This window comes from Mercenaria mercenaria, chromosome 18 (assembly GCF_021730395.1).
Source record: "Mercenaria mercenaria strain notata chromosome 18, MADL_Memer_1, whole genome shotgun sequence".
Lineage (NCBI taxonomy): Eukaryota > Metazoa > Mollusca > Bivalvia > Venerida > Veneridae > Mercenaria > Mercenaria mercenaria.
The window spans coordinates 52,681,716-52,699,462 of record NC_069378.1 but is presented as its reverse complement, the minus strand read 5'-3'; the positions used below and the strand labels follow the sequence as shown (position 1 = coordinate 52,699,462).

Genomic DNA, 17,747 nt, shown 5'->3' with positions numbered 1-17,747 from the left:
ACCCAAGTATTCCCTGTAGTGAACTAATCAAAATAGATTTCTTTGTAATGTTAATTCATGAAACTAAATGGATTGAGTGATTAAATAAATGAAATTCCCATCTATTGTTGAAATTCCACAAATTGTATGCAGATGAAAAAATAGCCATTTTCACCATAAGCAACATTTTTTAAGATCTACTAAATAATAAATAAATTAACCTACCACTTCTAGTTCTTGATGTGTGAAGAATTTTGGCAAGATTTTGAGACGTAATGGCACCATTAGTATTACAAACAGTGGAAAGGCAATAGCTAAAAGTGTAGACTTAACAATCCACAATATCGCTACCAAACACAGCTGTAGAACTGTAAACGCATGCATCTTTAATGTCCGTACCTGAAGCAAAATAAAATATAACTTCATGTCCTCTTCAAGAGAACTACAAAACTGGGTAGAACCAGTGCCTGTAATATTTGTTTGGATGAATAAAACAATAAATGTTAAATATTAAAGTCATGAAAAAAATATTTGAAATGCAAAACAAGGCTAAAAGCAAGTTTAGGGAGTTACAAATTTAATGGAAAATCAGTGTATTAAGTTAAAAAATGTATAATAAATAAACTCAACTCCAACTTCACTGTCCTTTTTGCGGAGCACTATTTTGTGTATTGTGCAAACTATCCAAGTACTCTGCACATTGTTGAAAAATGGTATTAAATGCACCCCCCGCCCTCACCCCCCAAAAAAATTTCAAGAGTATAACTGGAAATCACTGTATGTTTACCAGTAACTGCTGTAGGCAAGAAAAAGAATGCCACAAGATCACTTTTTTTTCTGTGCATGAAATAAACTTACCCTTCTCACATAACTTTTACCCGGCATATGTTTGACAGGCATAAACAGGAGCTTAAATCTCTTAAAGAGTTGAACACCACTGATAGAGGAGACACCTAGATAGAGGAACACACCAAATAATACTGCCATTGGTACTGCACGTAAAACTTGACCCCAGGCTAACGTTGAACCTGAAATATACCAAAATATTACCGTAGATACTCATGTCTAATGCGTATTTACTAAACATACACATCTTTTTTTATCATCAAAAATTATCCTAAAGGGTTGTCTTACTTTGAAACACAGTTTTCATTTTGTCAAACTTTCCAAATTTATCGTACAGAGTTGCCAGAGATCCCACAAACACTGCCTATCCCCAAAACATAATATATTGATGTACATCTACCCTTCATGTCTATGTAGTTTCATTTGAACCCTATTAAAAATATGGAAGTAATTCACACCACAAATGTTTTACAGTTGGGGGACTGGAGCCTGCTGAGCCCTAACCTTTATCCATTTAAGATCACAAACATCTACACTTCAAGAGGATCCTGAGTATGAAAAATTTGAAGTAGTTCATTCCAAAAATATTTTTAAAATCTTTGAAAATATATGTCAGATCACACATTGCGCTGTGACCATTCATAGGAAGTTTGATTGGAAGCACTTGAAAAAGGTGAAGGTAGTTCCAAGTTGTCTCAGTATGCAACTTTAATGTTAAATCATTTATTTTCATGGACATAAAATTTCGAGCTTTTGGCCAAAACAGCTATTTCATGCTGATATGATTTTGTGGATTTCATATTTTGTGTACAAAATGAATGGGAATCTTTTTTTTTTTATTTCTTTGGATTTAAGGTGGAATACACCCCTATTGTTTTTGCCAAATATTGTCCTGAAATTTATACTGTACAAAATTCAGGATATATTCGACTGAGTTACGGTTTTACTTTGTCGCCACATTGTTCGTTTTTTTTTTGCTATTGTGTCACAAACATGGCCCCTGACGTCACTTTTCGTGCAACGCCCAAACACGAACAATATGGTGACAAAGTAAAACCGTAACTCAATCGCATATATCCTGAATTTTGTACAGTATAAAATTCAGGACAATATTCGGCAAAAAAAATTTGGGGCGCATTCCACCTTAATTTTGTAAATTTCTCAACCAGGAAATCAGAAAAAATTTAGTCCCCTACAACTATTTATGATTTTAAAGTAACTGAAACAACTCTCTACCTACACAAAACATCAAAGCCCGCCCGCTTAGCTCAGTAGGTTAGAGCGTTGGTCTACTGATCGCAGGGTCGCGAGTTCAATCCTCGGGCGGGGCGTATGTTCTCCACAACTATTTGATAAACGACATTGTGTCTGAAATCATTAGTCCTCCACCTCTGATAATTCACGTGGGGAAGTTGGCAGTTACTTGCGGAGAACGGGTCTGTACTGGTACAGAAACCAGGAACACTGGTTAGGTTAACTGCCCGCCGTTACATGACTGAAATACTGTTGAAAAACGGCGTTAAACACAAAACAAACAAACAAACAAAACATCAAAGTATACTTGCGAAAAAATGTAACCTATACAATGTACCTACCTATAAGTATATTCATGACTATATTTGTGACTCGTTGATCTTTGACCTCTATTAACTTTGGTTTCTCACCAGGGGCATGTGTTCTACTCATGACAGCTAGGGCGGATACGTGTGCCACTGACCGAACTGTGGCAGGACACATCCAAGGTAATCCAAATAGAGCACATAAAAATATCACCAAACCCAGAATAAACTGGTCTAAATGGAATCCTGAACCTTTCTTCAGTTTGAACTCATTCTTGTGCAGCAACATTCTGAAGACAGTGAACAAGAAGTAGATGAGTTTTGCTTCTGCAAAGTCGAAAGCCCTTTTTTAACATTTCAATCGTGAGAGTGTGGTTACCTCTTTCCAGCATCTTGTACACAGGTATTCACAATTTTATCATGACTTCAGGAGTTCTAACTAACTGTCTCGTGACATATGAGCCGTGCCATGAGAAAACCAACATAGTGGGTATGCGACCAGCATGGATCCAGACCAGCCTGCGCATCCGCGCAGTCTGTTCAGGCGCCATGCTGTTCGCTTTTAAAGCCTATTGAAATTGGAGAAACTATTAGCGAACAGCATGGATCCTGACCAGACTGCGCGGATGTGCAGGCTGGTCTGGATCCATGGTGGTCGCATACCCACTATGTTGATTTTCCCATGGCACGGCTCATATAACGATTTTGAGTGTATTAATTCATGTAAAACATGATTTTGCTATACATTATTTCAATTCTTATATGCCCTTAATCTAAAACAGTCATTTCAGCGTAAGGGTGTTTTAACAGAAACTAGAGATGTTTTTGAGAAAAGCACATGTCTCCCACAACTGCCTAATCATCTAAATAGTAAGCCTAAATAGTAGTGTAGGCGCCGGTTTGGGGGCAAAACTGCGCAAGAAATCTGAGTGTTTTTGGTAATTCAAGGGCCGTAATTCCGAAGTGCCTAGGCCGATTTGGCTAGTTATCGAACTTGGCCAAGCACTTATTGGCAGACACATCTTGTTGAAGTTTGGTGATGATCGGATGAGAAATGTTCGACTTAGAGTGCGGACAAGCTTTGTGACAGACAGACACACAGAATGGAGTAAATCAATATGTCTCCCACACCACTGTGTGGTGGGAGACATAACAAGCGTATTAGAATAAAATGTAAGATTTTTGCAGTGAGAAAAATAGAACAGAAAGACCATAATTCAATTGCTAAATGGAAAATTGTTGAAACTTATTTAATTTAAAGGAAAGTTTTCAATTCTGTTTCTGTAAAAAAAAAAGAATTGATCAGTCAGAACTTAATGTCCAAATTTAGTAATCACTTACTGTGTGAGCTGAAGTTCCAGAAACAACAACAGGAAGATGAGGAAGGCTGGAATGGCTGCAACAAGCATCAACCAAACTTGTATCGGTTCTTTCCCTCCCAAAGGATTAACAAACCAGTTACTAATTGCTGTATCTGAGTGAGCGAATGTTGAGGGAAGATACAGTTTCTGAAAGTGGAAAAAAAAATCGAAATGTTTGCATAAATATAAATAACTTAAGAAGATACTGTCAAACATTACACATGCTTCATATTGGACATCCATACTTTTTTTCCATAAATTTTTTTCTTTAAACCACATTTTGAAATCTTATGCCTAACAACTTTAATAAACATATTTCCAAAACAATGTAGTAAACAAGAGGGCCAAGATGGCCCTAGGTCGCTCACCTGAGAAACACACCATAACACACCATAATTTGACCTAGTGATGTCATGGAAAAAAATATTCTGACCAATTATCATTAAAATTGGAGCAAAAACCTTGAGTATAAGTAAGTATTTTCTTTGATTTGATCCAGTGATCTACTTTTTGATCCAAGATGACCCATATACAAATTTGACCAACATTTCATCAAGGCAATCATTCTGACTTAATTACAGGAAGATCACATCGGATCAATGTTTTTCTTTGATTTGACCTAGTGACCTAATTTTTGACCCCAGATGACTCATATTCAAACTTGACCTAGACTCCGTCAAGGCAATCATTCTGACAAAATTTCATGAAGATCAATTGAAAAATACAGCCTCTATGGCATACACAAGGTTTTTCTTAGATTTGACCTAGTGACCTTCTTTTTAACCCCAGATGACCCATTTACAAATTCAGCCCAGATTTCATTAAGGTTTTTATTTTGACTTAATTTCAGGAAGATCAATTGAAAAATACAGCCTCTATCGCGTACACAAGCTTTTTCTTTGATTTGACCTAGTGACCTAGCTTTTGACCCCAGATGACCCGTTTTCGCATTCGGCGTAGATTTCATCAAGATAATCATTCTGACCAAAATTCATGAAGATTAATTGAAAAATACAGCCTCTATCACATACACAGGCTTTTTCTTTGATTTGACCTAGTGACCTAGTTTTTGATCCCAGATGACCCATTTTCGAACTCGGCCTAGATTTCATCAAGATAATCATTCTGACCAAAATTCGTGAAGATTAATTGAAAAATACAGCCTCTATCGCACACACAAGCTTTTTCTTTGATTTGACCTTGTGACCTAGTTTTTGACCCCAGATGACCTTTTTTCGAACTCGGCCTAGATTTCATCAAGATAATCATTCTGGCGAAAATTCATGAAGATTAATTGAAAAATACAGCCTCTATCGCATACACAAGCTTTTTCTTTGATTTGACCTCGTGACCTAGTTTTTGACCCCAGATGACCCATTTTTGAACTCGGCCTAGATTTCATCAAGATAATCATTCTGTCGAAAATTCATGAAGATTAATTGAAAAATATAGCCTCTATCGCATACACAAGCTTTTTCTTTGATTTGACCTAGTGACCTAGTTTTTGACCCCAGATGACCCATTTTCGAACTCGGCTTAGTTTTCATCAAGATAATCATTCTGACCAAAATTTATGAAGATTAATTGAAAAATACAGCCTCTATCGCATACACAAGGTTTTTCTTTGATTTGGCCTAGTGACCTAGTTTTTGACCCCAGATGACCCATTTTCAAACTCGGCCTAGATTTCATCAAGATAATCAATCTGTCGAAAATTCATGAAGATTAATTGAAAAATATAGCCTCTATCGCATACACAAGCTTTTTCTTTGATTTGACCTAGTGACCTAGTTTTTGACCCCAGATGACCCATTTTCGAACTCGGCTTAGTTTTCATCAAGATAATCATTCTGACCAAAATTTATGAAGATTAATTGAAAAATACAGCCTCTATCGCATACACAAGGTTTTTCTTTGATTTGACCTAGTGACTTAGTTTTTGACCCCAGATGACCCATTTTCAAACTCGGCCTAGATTTTATCAAGGAGATCATTCTGACCAAATTTCATGAAGATCAGTTGAAAAATACAGCCTCTATCGCATACACAAGCCAAATGTTGACAGACGACAGACGACAGACAGACAACAGACGCCGGACATCGAGCGATCAGAAAAACTCACCTGAGCATTGCTCAGGTGAGCTAAAAAAAACAAGAGGGTCATAATGACCCTGGATCACTCCCCTGAGTAATATGAGCTACATGTTTCAAATGTCAAAATGATAATAAAATATTAAGAAAGTCAGTAGGTCACATCCAAAGTCAATGAAATTCAGTTTTACGATTTGTGTGCAGAACTGTGTATGTCATCAAAATTTCAAGGCTGTATCTTAAACAAGAGCACCGCCTTGCGGGTGCTGACGCTCATCTGATTTTTTTTGTATAATAGAAATATTGTCCTACCCATGATTTTCTAAGTCCAAAAGGGGCAATAATTATTGCAAAAAGCAGGATGGAGTTATGTTGCTTGCTGTACAGGGTCAGCTTATGATGGTGAACAAGTGTTGCAAGTTTCAAAGCAATAGCTTTGATAGTTTAAGAGAAAAAGTTGACCTAAACATAAAACTTAACCAAGAAATCTGATATTTTCTAAGTACAAAAGGGGCCATAAATCTTGCAAAAAGCAGGATGGAGTTATGCTTCTTGCAGTACAGGGTCAGCTTATGATGGTGAACAAGAGTTGCAAGTTTTTAAGCAATAGCTTTGATAGTTTAGGATAAAAGCTGACCTAAACATAAAACTTAACCAAGAAAACTGATTTTCTAAGTCCAAAAGGGGCAATAATTCTTGCAAAAAGCAAGATGGAGTTATGTTTCTTGATGTACAGGGTCTGCTTATGATGGTGAACAAGTATTCCAAGTTTCAAAGCAATAGCTTTGATAGTTTAGGAGAAAAGTTGACCTAAACATAAAACTTAACCAAGAAATCTGATATTTTATAAGTACAAAAGGGGCAATAAATCTTGCAAAAAGCAAGATGGAGTTATGTTTCTTGCTATACAGGGTCAGCTTATGATGGTGAACAAGTATTCCAAGTTTCAAAGCAATAGCTTTGATAGTTTAGGAGAAAAGCTGACCTAAACATAAAACTTAACCAGGCAACGCCGACGCAGACGCCGACGCCAACGCCGACAACCACTCAAGTGATGACAATAACTCATCATTTCTTTTTCAAAAAATCAGATGAGCTAAAAACAATAAAGTAGGTCAGTAGGTCAAGGCCACAGTCAAGTGACATCATATTACTTAGGGTCATCAGGTAATTATAATTAAACAGTCTTGGAAATAGGATCAGATGATTTTTTTAGTATTTTTCCTATATAACTCACATAACTAGAGCTATCACTAAAGGTGATGAGTGTACCCCCCGCATGCACTGACACAGTACATTGCAAGTTGACGCACACAAGATTGCATAATTATGTTGACTGTATGTATATAGACTGTATGTATACAGTTTAGTAACAAAAAACAAAGTCCCATAACTATGCAGAATATTTATCTAAAAGAACGTAACATGCACATGCAGCATGCACAACTAGGGTTGGTACTGATCACTTGTGTGAAGTTTCATTAAACTGTGTGCAAAGGTTCGGAAGATTAGGCGCGCACAAGACTGCGTATGCGGACTGTATGTACATAGTATGTTAACAAGAAACAAAGGCCCATAACTCTGCAATTTATGTTGTTGAAAGAACCTAACATGCACCATGCACAACTACTGTTGTTACTGATCACTTGTGTGAAGTTTCATTAAATTGTGCCAAGGGGATGAGGAGAGATGGTGCGCACAAGATTGTGTCTATGTATATAGTTAAGTAACAAAAAACAAAGTCCCGTAACTCTGCAAAATTTTTTTCTGAAAGAATGTAACATGCCCCATGTACAACTACTGTTGATACTGATCACTTGTGTGAAGTTTCATTAAATTGTGTCAAGTGGATGAGGAGAGATGGTGCCCACAAGATTGTGTCTATGTATATAGTATAGTAACAAAAAACAAAGTCCCATAACTCTGCAATTTTTTTTCTGAAAGAACCTAACATGACCCATGCACAACTACTGTTGTTACTGATCACTTGTGTGAAGTTTCATAAAATTGTGTCAAGTGGATGAGGAGAGATGGTGCCCACAAGATTGTGTCTATGTATATAGTATAGTAACAAAAAACAAAGTCCCATAACTCTGCAATTTTTTTTCTGAAAGAACCTAACATGACCCATGCACAACTACTGTTGTTACTGATCACTTGTGTGAAGTTTCATAAAATTGTGTCAAGTGGATGAGGAGAGATGGTGCCCACAAGATTGTGTCTATGTATATAGTAAAGTAACAAAAAACAAAGTCCCATAACTCTGCAAGTTTTTTTTTTGACAGAACCTAACATGCCCCATGCACAACTACTGTTGTTACTTATCACTTGTGTGAAGTTTCATTAAATTGTGTCAAGGGGATGAGGAGAGATGGTGCGCACAAGATTGTGTCTATGTATATAGTATAGTAACAAAAAACAAAATCCCATAACTCTGCAAGTTTTTTTTCTGAAAGAACGTAACATGCCCCATGCACAACTACTGTTGTTACTGATCACTTGTGTGAAGTTTCATTAAATAGTGTCAAGGGGATGAGGAGAGAGGTGCGCACAAGATTGTGTCTACGGACAGACAGACAGACGGACGGACAGACAGACAACCTGAAACCAGTATACCCCCTTTACAACTTTGTTGTTGGGGGGTACAATAACTAAGTGACCCCAGGGCGGGGCCTCTTTTAACCCCAGGGGCATAATTTGAACAATTTTGGTAAAGGACTACTAGAAAATGCAACATACCAAATATCAAAAGCCTAGGTCGTATGGTTTCAGACAAGAAGATTTTTAAAGGTTTTTCCTATATAAGTCTATACAGTAAAACACCGCTCGCTCGAGGTCGCAAGGGGATGAGCAAAATGCTCGAGTTATCCATGGTTTCGAGCGACCCAAACATTGACAAACATACGAAGAAAACTAAAGTTTGTTTTACCAACTGTCATTAGGACCATTTGCAGAGTAAACGGTGATACGTAATAATAACATACTTGTGACATTTTTCAAAAACAAGCGTATTACAAACGTTATCTATTGATAGACGTTTCAATATATAATTTGTAAATGGCACATGTGAAGAAACAACTAAGATTTTTTTTTTATTCATCAACAAGTGCATATCATAATTATCGTCTGAATTTTATGAAACGGCTATATTATTTCCTTCATTTGCATGCAAACAATTGCTGATTAAAATACTAAGATCTCATAACTATCTTCTCGATCCCGCAGACAAGATGCTTTAAGTAATCAGTAATTGATCGATATTTGATCAATAAAACTTTTCTTTAAGATTTTATCAATAATTATTCTCATCATAAGATCAACTATACCGACAAACAAACATTTAAGATAGTCTGGGAATAGACTACGCAATTTCAACGGTGTGTGAAAATGTTTAATTAACCGACACATTCTGACCGCCGAAGGTGTGAAAAATTTTGACACCTCTGCTCGAGTTAGCCAGAAGTAACAAAGAGTAAATTAACACACAGGGACCAGGTGTCATGCTCGAGCGATCGAGTTATCGATGCTCGACCCAGCCATGGTAATATCACATAGAAAATAGAAGGAAATCAGCCGGGACCACATGAATTGCTCGAGCGAGCCCGGGTGCTCGAGTCAACGATGCTCGAGCGAGCGGTGTTTCACTGTATATATAAAACTTGGGACACCCAGGGCAGGGCCTCTTTTCACCCAAGGGGTACAATTTGAAAAATTTTGGTTGAGGACCATAAGACAATGCTACAAACCAAATATTAAAGGTCTAAGTGCTGTGGTTTAAGACAAGAAGATTTTTAAACTTTTTTTCCTAAATAAGTCTATGTAAAACTTGGGACCCCCGAGGCGGGGCCATATTTGAGCCTTGGGGGATAATTTGAATAATCTTGGTAGAGGACCACTAGATGATGCTACATACCAAATATCAAAGCCCTAGGCCATGTGGTTTTGTACAAGAAGATTTTCAAAGTTTTCCCTATATAAGTCTATATAAACCATGTGACCCCTGGGGCAGGGCCATATTTGACCCTAGGGGGATAATTTGAAAAATTTTGATAGAGGACTACTAGATGATGCTACACACCAGATATCAAAGCCCTAGGCCCTGTGGTTTTGGACAAGAAGGTTTTTAAAGTTTTTCCTTTCGGTTGCCATGGCAACCAGAGTTCTGCATGAAATTCAATTCTTTGAACAATTTTGAAAGGGGGCCACCTAAGGACCATTCCTGTGAAGTTTTGTGTAATTCTGCCCTGTGGTTTTCAGGAAGAAGATTTTTTAAGAAATTGTTGACGCACGACGGACGACTGATGACGCACAACGGACTAGTGGTCAAAATAGCTCACCTTGTCACTTCGTGACAGGTGAGCTAAAAAGACTTTACTTGCAGGGCTAGACTAAAATCATTTGAAGTTGGTGGACTTAACATACAGAATTTTATCAACAGTATTCAGGTAATGAAATATATATTTTATTAACCTTTAATGAAACCGGCTTTATTCACAGTGTAAAAAAGAAATTCAACTTTAGTGTAAGTAACAAACAGAATTTAGAAAAGACTTTATTCCAGTCACAGAGTATCTAAATTTTACAGAATTAGAAATAGGTCTTATTCACCGTATTAGAAACAGACTATATTTACAGTATCACAAACAAACTTTAAGCAATAAAATTGAAAAAGACTATACCTGTGTATAAGTATCAGCACATATAAAATCGAACAGAACCATTAAAACTATTGCTGTAAAAATACCAAAATCTCCAAGTGCTCTTCGTGCCTGTAAAATGGAATTGATCAATTTGATCTCACTTCTTCAAGCGCATATTTATAATTACAATAATATATTTGTTTTAAAATGTAAGTTAAGACAAAGAAGTATAAAAAAAACTCTCTTTGTTTTCTCGACATATCAGCAAGACTGCAAATTATATTTGCAAATACACTATAAAATTAACCAGACCTGAAACTCTCATCAAAACAAATCAAATCCTCACTAAAACAAATTCACCCTTACCCTGCTAAACTTCTATAATGAACTTGTCCATCATTCAATCTGAGCAATACCATTTATTATTTAAAGGGGTGTTCACTGAAAATTTACTGACTGAATAGCAAACAATGCAGACCATGATCAGCCTGCACTGGTTGCAAAGGCAGAATCACTTTCCTCCAGCGAGCTAAAGGTCAAAATCAAATGGGTTTTTTTTTCATCCAAAAATAAAGCATCTTAGTAGCGTCTAGGTGTTTGATAACCTTATCAAGCGGATAGGTGATTCTATAAGACTTGAATTTGACTTCTGTGTCAAGCGCACTTCAAGATTGCTCAAAAAGATCGTCAATTTACCAATTTTGCTGTTTAACATTTGAATTACCTTATCTCATGCAACTGTTAGAGCCAGTCAAGTTTTCAAAACTGATTGCAACACTGAACAGTATCACCTAATGCTAAAGGTCATGTGACTGATTTTATCTAGGACCAAAATCCTCTTTAATCCAAGTAACAACTTTAGTGATGGCAGCTTGCTTTTTTTGCCATTATTTTCCCCAGAAAATATTAAAATAAAAAAAAAAACATACAGCAAACACATTAAACATTATGAAGTATACTTACACTTCTGCCAAGAAATCGGCTGTTTCTAAAAATCCTGAGAAAATATGCTATCAGGAATGTTCCGAAGATAAGAATCGTTGACAGTAGGGCCGTATTTGGCTCGTTTAAATTTTCACTATAATGCCCCTTCCCGTGTTCATACTCATTTTTCTCGTGATATTCACTTTTTGTATTATATGTGCTAGTTGCTAACAATTTCGTGGAAGCATTACTTAACATCCGTGTCAATGGCGCTACAGTAGTAACGCTTACGTTTGAAACAGAAAATGTCACATTCTCTACTTCTGTTGATTCATTTGAATTATCACAGTAAAATGCTTTTCCCCTGAGTGGGTGCTCTTCATATATCTGAAATATGGAAAAAAAGTGTTAGATATATTTAGCAACATTTATGTTTAACAGTAATTATCTAGAAATAGTTTTTAAAGAAACTAGTTCTACAGCTTTTAACATGCTTTAACATATATATTTATATAAATATTATAATTAATTATTATTATACATTATATATTTTGTTTTTGTTTTTGTTGGGTTTAACGTCAAACCGACACAATTACAGGTCATATGGCGACTTTCCAGCTTTTTATGGTGGAGAGGAATCCCAGCTGCCCCTCCCGGCACCCAAGTAGAACCACCGACCTTCCGTAAGCCAGCTGGATAGCTTCCTCACATGAAGATTTCAATGCCCAGAGTGAGGCTCAAACCCACATCGGTGAGGGGAAAGTTATTTGAAGTCAACAACCTTAACTACTTGGCCACAGAGGCATTTTGATATTCATCCGAAGGTCTGTACTTTAAACTTTTATCAAACAAGCAAAATATGGCCTACCTCTATAAGCTTCTGTATAACTTCATTAATGAAAATAAGTGAGATCAGAATTGCAAAAACTTCCTCCGTAAATCGTGTGATATATCGCACAATAAAGCTGCCCTCTGCTGCCAACACTAGGAGTGTTATAATAAATACCCATAATCCTATCCACACACGCCACGTCAGAAAGTCAATATGACTTGCTTTACAAAACTGAAAATAAAGATGCATTAAAATATGTTATTCAATCAATAGTAATAATAATAAACCCTTACCTTGCTAAATTTCTATAATGAACTCATCCATCTTTCAATTAGGACAGTACCATTAACTGTTAAAAGGGAACTAAAAAGATACTGACTGAATGGTGAACAGTGCAGATCTTGATAAGACTGCACAGATATGCAGGCTGATCATGATCTACACAGGTCGCAAAGGTAAAATCAATATTGTGCCCAGCATGGTAAGGGTTAAAGTTACTTTTTTGACTCATCAAATTCATAAACTGGTTTTTCCTGAATTTCAGATATATCCAGTTGTGGTAGTAGGAACTTTCTGTGCTTTAAACCTTTAGCCTAGTGGCGGCAAGGGATTTTGCCTTTGTGACTACTGCAGACCATGATCAGCCTGCACATCCATGCAGGCTAATCATGGGCTGCATTGTTATTTAGTTAGTAAATTTTCAGTGGACACCCCTTTGCATAATAAATGGTACTGCCCAAACTGAATGACGGACCAGTCCATTTAAGAAATTTACCAGGGTAAAGGTTAAATGTCACATGGTATTGCAGTCATAAAAAGTAAAACACACTGTACTTGGTCTCAATGTTGTAATTATTCATGGTCCTTTTGGATCATTGTGTCTATTCGATGTTCAAATAGAATTCTGCTTCAGCCATTGCTAGGGGGCTGAGTGTTACATAATTCATTACCACACATAAATTGACACAATTTAACATGCCTGTTCTTGCCAGTTCTTGCCTGTTTGTATGCAATGCTTCCATGAGATCTTCTTATAGATTTATCTACGTGTATGCATATCCCTGTAAGTATGAACAAGAGCTGTCGGAGGACAGCAACGCTCAACTATTCAACAGCCTTGTCATTTGAATGAATACAAAAGTTGAAAAAGGGGCATAATTTTGTAAAATGCGAAGTAGAGGTATTGAACCTCTGTACTGCATGTCATATCATGACAGTGAACAAGTTTGTGTAGTTTCAATCCTTTCCAATTTGTGGATACTGAGATACCAGCTTACATACAAAAACTTAACCAAAAACTGCTAAGTCGAAAAAGGGGCATAATTTTGTAAAAATGCAAAGTAGAGTTATGGGACCTTAACAGTGCATGTTAGATCATGACAGTGAACAAGTGTGTAAAGTTTCAATCCATTCCAATTAGTGGATACTGAGATATCAGATTACATACAAAAGTTTAACCAAAAACTGCTGTCGAAAAAGGGGCATAATTTTGTAAAAAAAGCAAAATAGAGTTATGGAACCTGTTCAATGTAAGTCAGTTTATCACAGTGAATAAGTGTGTGCAGTTTCAATCCATTCCCACAAGTGGTTACTGAGATACCAGCTTACATACAAAACCTAAACCAAATCGGGACGCGGACGCCGACGCATAGGCAAGTCCAACAGCTCTACTATTCTATGAATAGTCGAGCTAAAAATTAACTTCTCAACTCGCCCACATAGCTGAACAGGGATAGTGCAGATCTACAGATCATGCTTGGGTGGGTTCTCCAATGTGGTTTGGTAAAAGACATTGTACTTGAACTCATTCATACTCCACCTCTGATTCATGTGGAGAAGTTGGCAGTTACTTGCAAAGAACACATTAATAATGGTAAATCTAGGAACGCTGGTTATAAAATAATGTTGAAAAACAGCGCAAAATTCAAACATAACAACTTCTCTATCATAATTTTAAAAGTAACCTTTAATGATGGAAAATACTTACTGAATAAAGATGTTTTTCAAAGACTAAAACAGGTCCTGTTGCACCATATAATATCAAAGGTTGACCAGCAAACAGCCCAAATATCACATTGGTAACTGATGTTGCCATAATGGTTTCTACAACACCTATCTTTCCATACGTTTTTTCCCCTATTAAAGAAAGAAAAAAAAAAATTTAGGCTTATCAGCACAAAATTTAAGGTCTCCAGTTTGATCTTTACCACCTTTAGTCCTGTATATGGATGCTTTAACCCTTAGCCTGCTGGCGGCAAGTGATTCTGCCTTTGCGACCAGTGCAGACCAAGATCAGCCTGCACATCCGTGCAGTCTGATCATGGTCTGCACTGTTCGCTATTCAGTCAGTAATTTTTCAGTGAACACCCCTTTGAAAAATAAGTGGTATGGCCCAAATTGAATGATGGGCCAGTCCATTTTAGATATTTAGCAGGGTAAGGGTTAAACTACGCATGCTAAAAGAACACAATTTGTTTAACATCATACTGACACAATATTGGTCAAAAGACAATTTTTCAGTTTTTGATGGTGGAGGAATTCAACATCACAACCATGGAGAAACTTCATTTTTATAACATATGCATCAATTTGTTCATGATTTTACACAAAATTACCTCAATACTGATCTCATTTTATTTTCTGGGAAATATTTTGAGAAAATTTGACATGTGTATTGTGTCCGACATTACATGATTTTCTGCAATTATTTATAAATTTAGTTGCCTCACTCACGTTTAACAAAAACTGCTATGGTAATAATAATAAGCGCTTTATTTTTAATTTTGTGAATTTGCTCCTGAGAATGAGTAAAAGGTATATGAAGGTATATGAAGCTATGTATCTTTAAAGAATTGTGTAAAAGTATTTAAAAACAAGAGCACCGCCTTGCGGGTGCTGACGCTCATCTGATTTTTTTTGTGTAATAGAAATATTGTCCTACCCATGATTTTCTAAGTCTAAAAAGGGCCATCATTCTTGCAAAAAGCAGGATAGAGTTATGTTTCTTGATGTACAGTGTCCACTTATGATGGTGAAAAACTGTTGCAAGTTTTAAAGCAATAGCTTTGATAGTTTATGAGAAAAGTTGACTTAAACATAATACTCAACCAAGAAAATGATTTTCTAAGTCCAAAAGGGGCAATAATTATTGCAAAAATCAGGATGAAGTTACGCTGCTTGCTGTACAGGGTCAGCTTATGATGGTGAACAAGTGTTGCAAGTTTCAAAGCAATAGCTTTGATAGTTTAAGAGAAAAAGTTGACCTAAACATAAGACTTAACCAAGAAATCTGATATTTTCTAAGTCCAAAAGGGGCCATAAATCTTGCAAAAATCAGGATGGAGTTATGTTTCTTGCTGTACAGGGTCAACTTATGATGGTGAACAAGTGTTGCAAGTTTTAAAGCAATAGCTTTGATAGTTTAGGATAAAAGCTGACCTAAACATAAAACTTAACCAAGAAAACTGATTTTCTAAGTCCAAAAGGGGCAATAAATCTTGCAAAAAGCAAGATGGAGTTATGTTTCTTGCTGTACAGGGTCAGCTAATGATGGTGAACAAGTATTCCAAGTTTCAAAGCAATAGCTTTGACAGTTTGGGAGAAAAGTTGACCTAAATATAAAACTTAACCAAGAAATCTGATATTTTCTAAGTACAAAAGGGGCCATAAATCTTGCAAAAAGCAAGATGGAGTTATGTTTCTTGCTATACAGGATCAGCTTATGATGGTAAACAAGTATTCCAAGTTTCAAAGCAATAGCTTTGATAGTTTAGGAGAAAAGCTGACCTAAACATAAAACTGAACCAGGCAACGCCGACGCCGACGCCGACAACCACTCAAGTGATGACAATAACTCATCATTTTTTTTCAAAAAATCAGATGAGCTAAAAATAAGAATGTTACGGCACTTGTCCCAAAACTTTCCGAACACCCCTTGTATATGAGAAAACTTTAACAAAAGACAGGAATTCTTACCATAAAGACCACCAAAAGCTATACACGGACACAGACAAGCAAAGAAGATAAAGATCAGCGCCATTACACACTGTAAGTTTAGGCCATCTTTAAAGTCGCTGGCATAATGTGGAAATCTACGCCGAATATCGTTGACTAACCCGCCAAAAGGCGTCCCTGTCCGCTTTAAAGGGTCCATGGGAACCTTGTACTTGACTTCCTTTTGTATAAGTGCTGTAACAAAATATTTTCATTTTAATGCTTCTATTACATGCACAAATATAAAAATACAAACATTTTAATAATTCTAATTTGTGTAAAAAGTGAAGAAAAATATAGCTGAATCTCTGTATTTCTGAATCCAAGGGACTGAGCGTTTCAGTTTGAGAAAACAGAAATTTGACTGAAAATGATATTTTGTGCATGTGTTTTCAGGCCGGGACTTGAAATTATCTATGAGACAGCCAAAATTTCTAGATAACTGAGATAGCCGGAATTTCTAAATAAGTGAGCAGAAATTTCTAGATAAGCAAGTTCAAGATATTAAGTTTCAACTCTACCTATTTCTACACTTTAAAATCGAATTATGAATCAAATCTTTGAAAAGACTAACATTAGAGCCATCACTGACAGGCAAGCTCAAGATCAAGGTACCACCAGGAAGCCACTAGGAAACAAAGGCCAAACAACTACATAAATACTAAATAATAAAGACCTAACCATCAGACTCGGGTGAGCTAAAAATGCCTATTCAGCACATAACCATTATATAACAAAGTCCTTACCACTAGATAACGAAAATATAACCACTAAATAACAAAGGCCAAACCACTAGATAATAAAGATCTTACTAGCACAAAGGTCTAATTTAATCTAAATAGAGATACAACATTACACCTAATTATTTTTAACTTCTTATTTATTCTTACCTTCTAATTCCTCTTTCTTTTTCAGCTTTTTTCTTCGTATTTTTGCACGTTTTCTTGCCATATCCATGACAGGAAGTAGTGTTTTCTGGTCCCAATCACCGGGGGGCAGCACAATCGATTCGTTCAAGAATTCATTGATTGCATGTAAAATCTCTGACCTTGTTTCTGCTCGATATGCTATATCATGGAAGTGCTGAAGATTAAAATGCTCATCTGTTTCATTATTACACATAACTGCTCTATGTTTTCTGTTAGATTTAGAACTATTTTTTTTACCACTTTATAATGATGTATTGGGCTTGATTCACACAACACCAGGCTATCCTGATCATATGAACAGTACACAGAAATGTGCCGTGATATTTCAACTGGGCTATTCGACATGCTCAGCATGTACACCAAATTGTTACCAGCACAACTAGCCTGACTGAAATAGGTACAAATGGGGTGAAACTGGTGTACCATGCGAAATTAGGTTACACAATGAAGCCCATCTAATAAGTGCAGTTCGTCAAGTCTTTACTCAGGCTAAAATACAATACAAAAAAGTATTATAAATACTGAGAGGTCTTCACAGCAATGTGTTACTATATTCAACCGATTTTCTACGTCTGGCTGTACTTTGCAACAAT

The 17,747-nt window shown here is 36.3% G+C and overlaps 1 protein-coding gene across 8 annotated transcripts in view; it reads right to left on the bottom strand.

Annotated features, from left to right (window-relative positions):
* LOC123538548 (anion exchange protein 2-like) overlaps window positions 1-17,747 on the bottom strand; it is a 175,804-nt gene that overhangs the window by 12,054 nt on the left and 146,003 nt on the right. For all 8 annotated transcript variants that reach the window (XM_045322722.2, XM_045322725.2, XM_045322721.2 and 5 more), the window contains 10 exons: window positions 17,116-17,308; window positions 16,208-16,420; window positions 14,220-14,368; window positions 12,269-12,463; window positions 11,440-11,787; window positions 10,516-10,605; window positions 3,726-3,892; window positions 2,421-2,674; window positions 838-1,007; window positions 205-378 (listed from right to left, as the gene is read on the bottom strand). In XM_045322722.2, coding sequence (XP_045178657.2) covers window positions 205-378; window positions 838-1,007; window positions 2,421-2,674; window positions 3,726-3,892; window positions 10,516-10,605; window positions 11,440-11,787; window positions 12,269-12,463; window positions 14,220-14,368; window positions 16,208-16,420; window positions 17,116-17,308 — 1,953 coding nt within the window. The remainder of the gene's footprint in view (window positions 1-204; window positions 379-837; window positions 1,008-2,420; window positions 2,675-3,725; window positions 3,893-10,515; window positions 10,606-11,439; window positions 11,788-12,268; window positions 12,464-14,219; window positions 14,369-16,207; window positions 16,421-17,115; window positions 17,309-17,747) is intronic.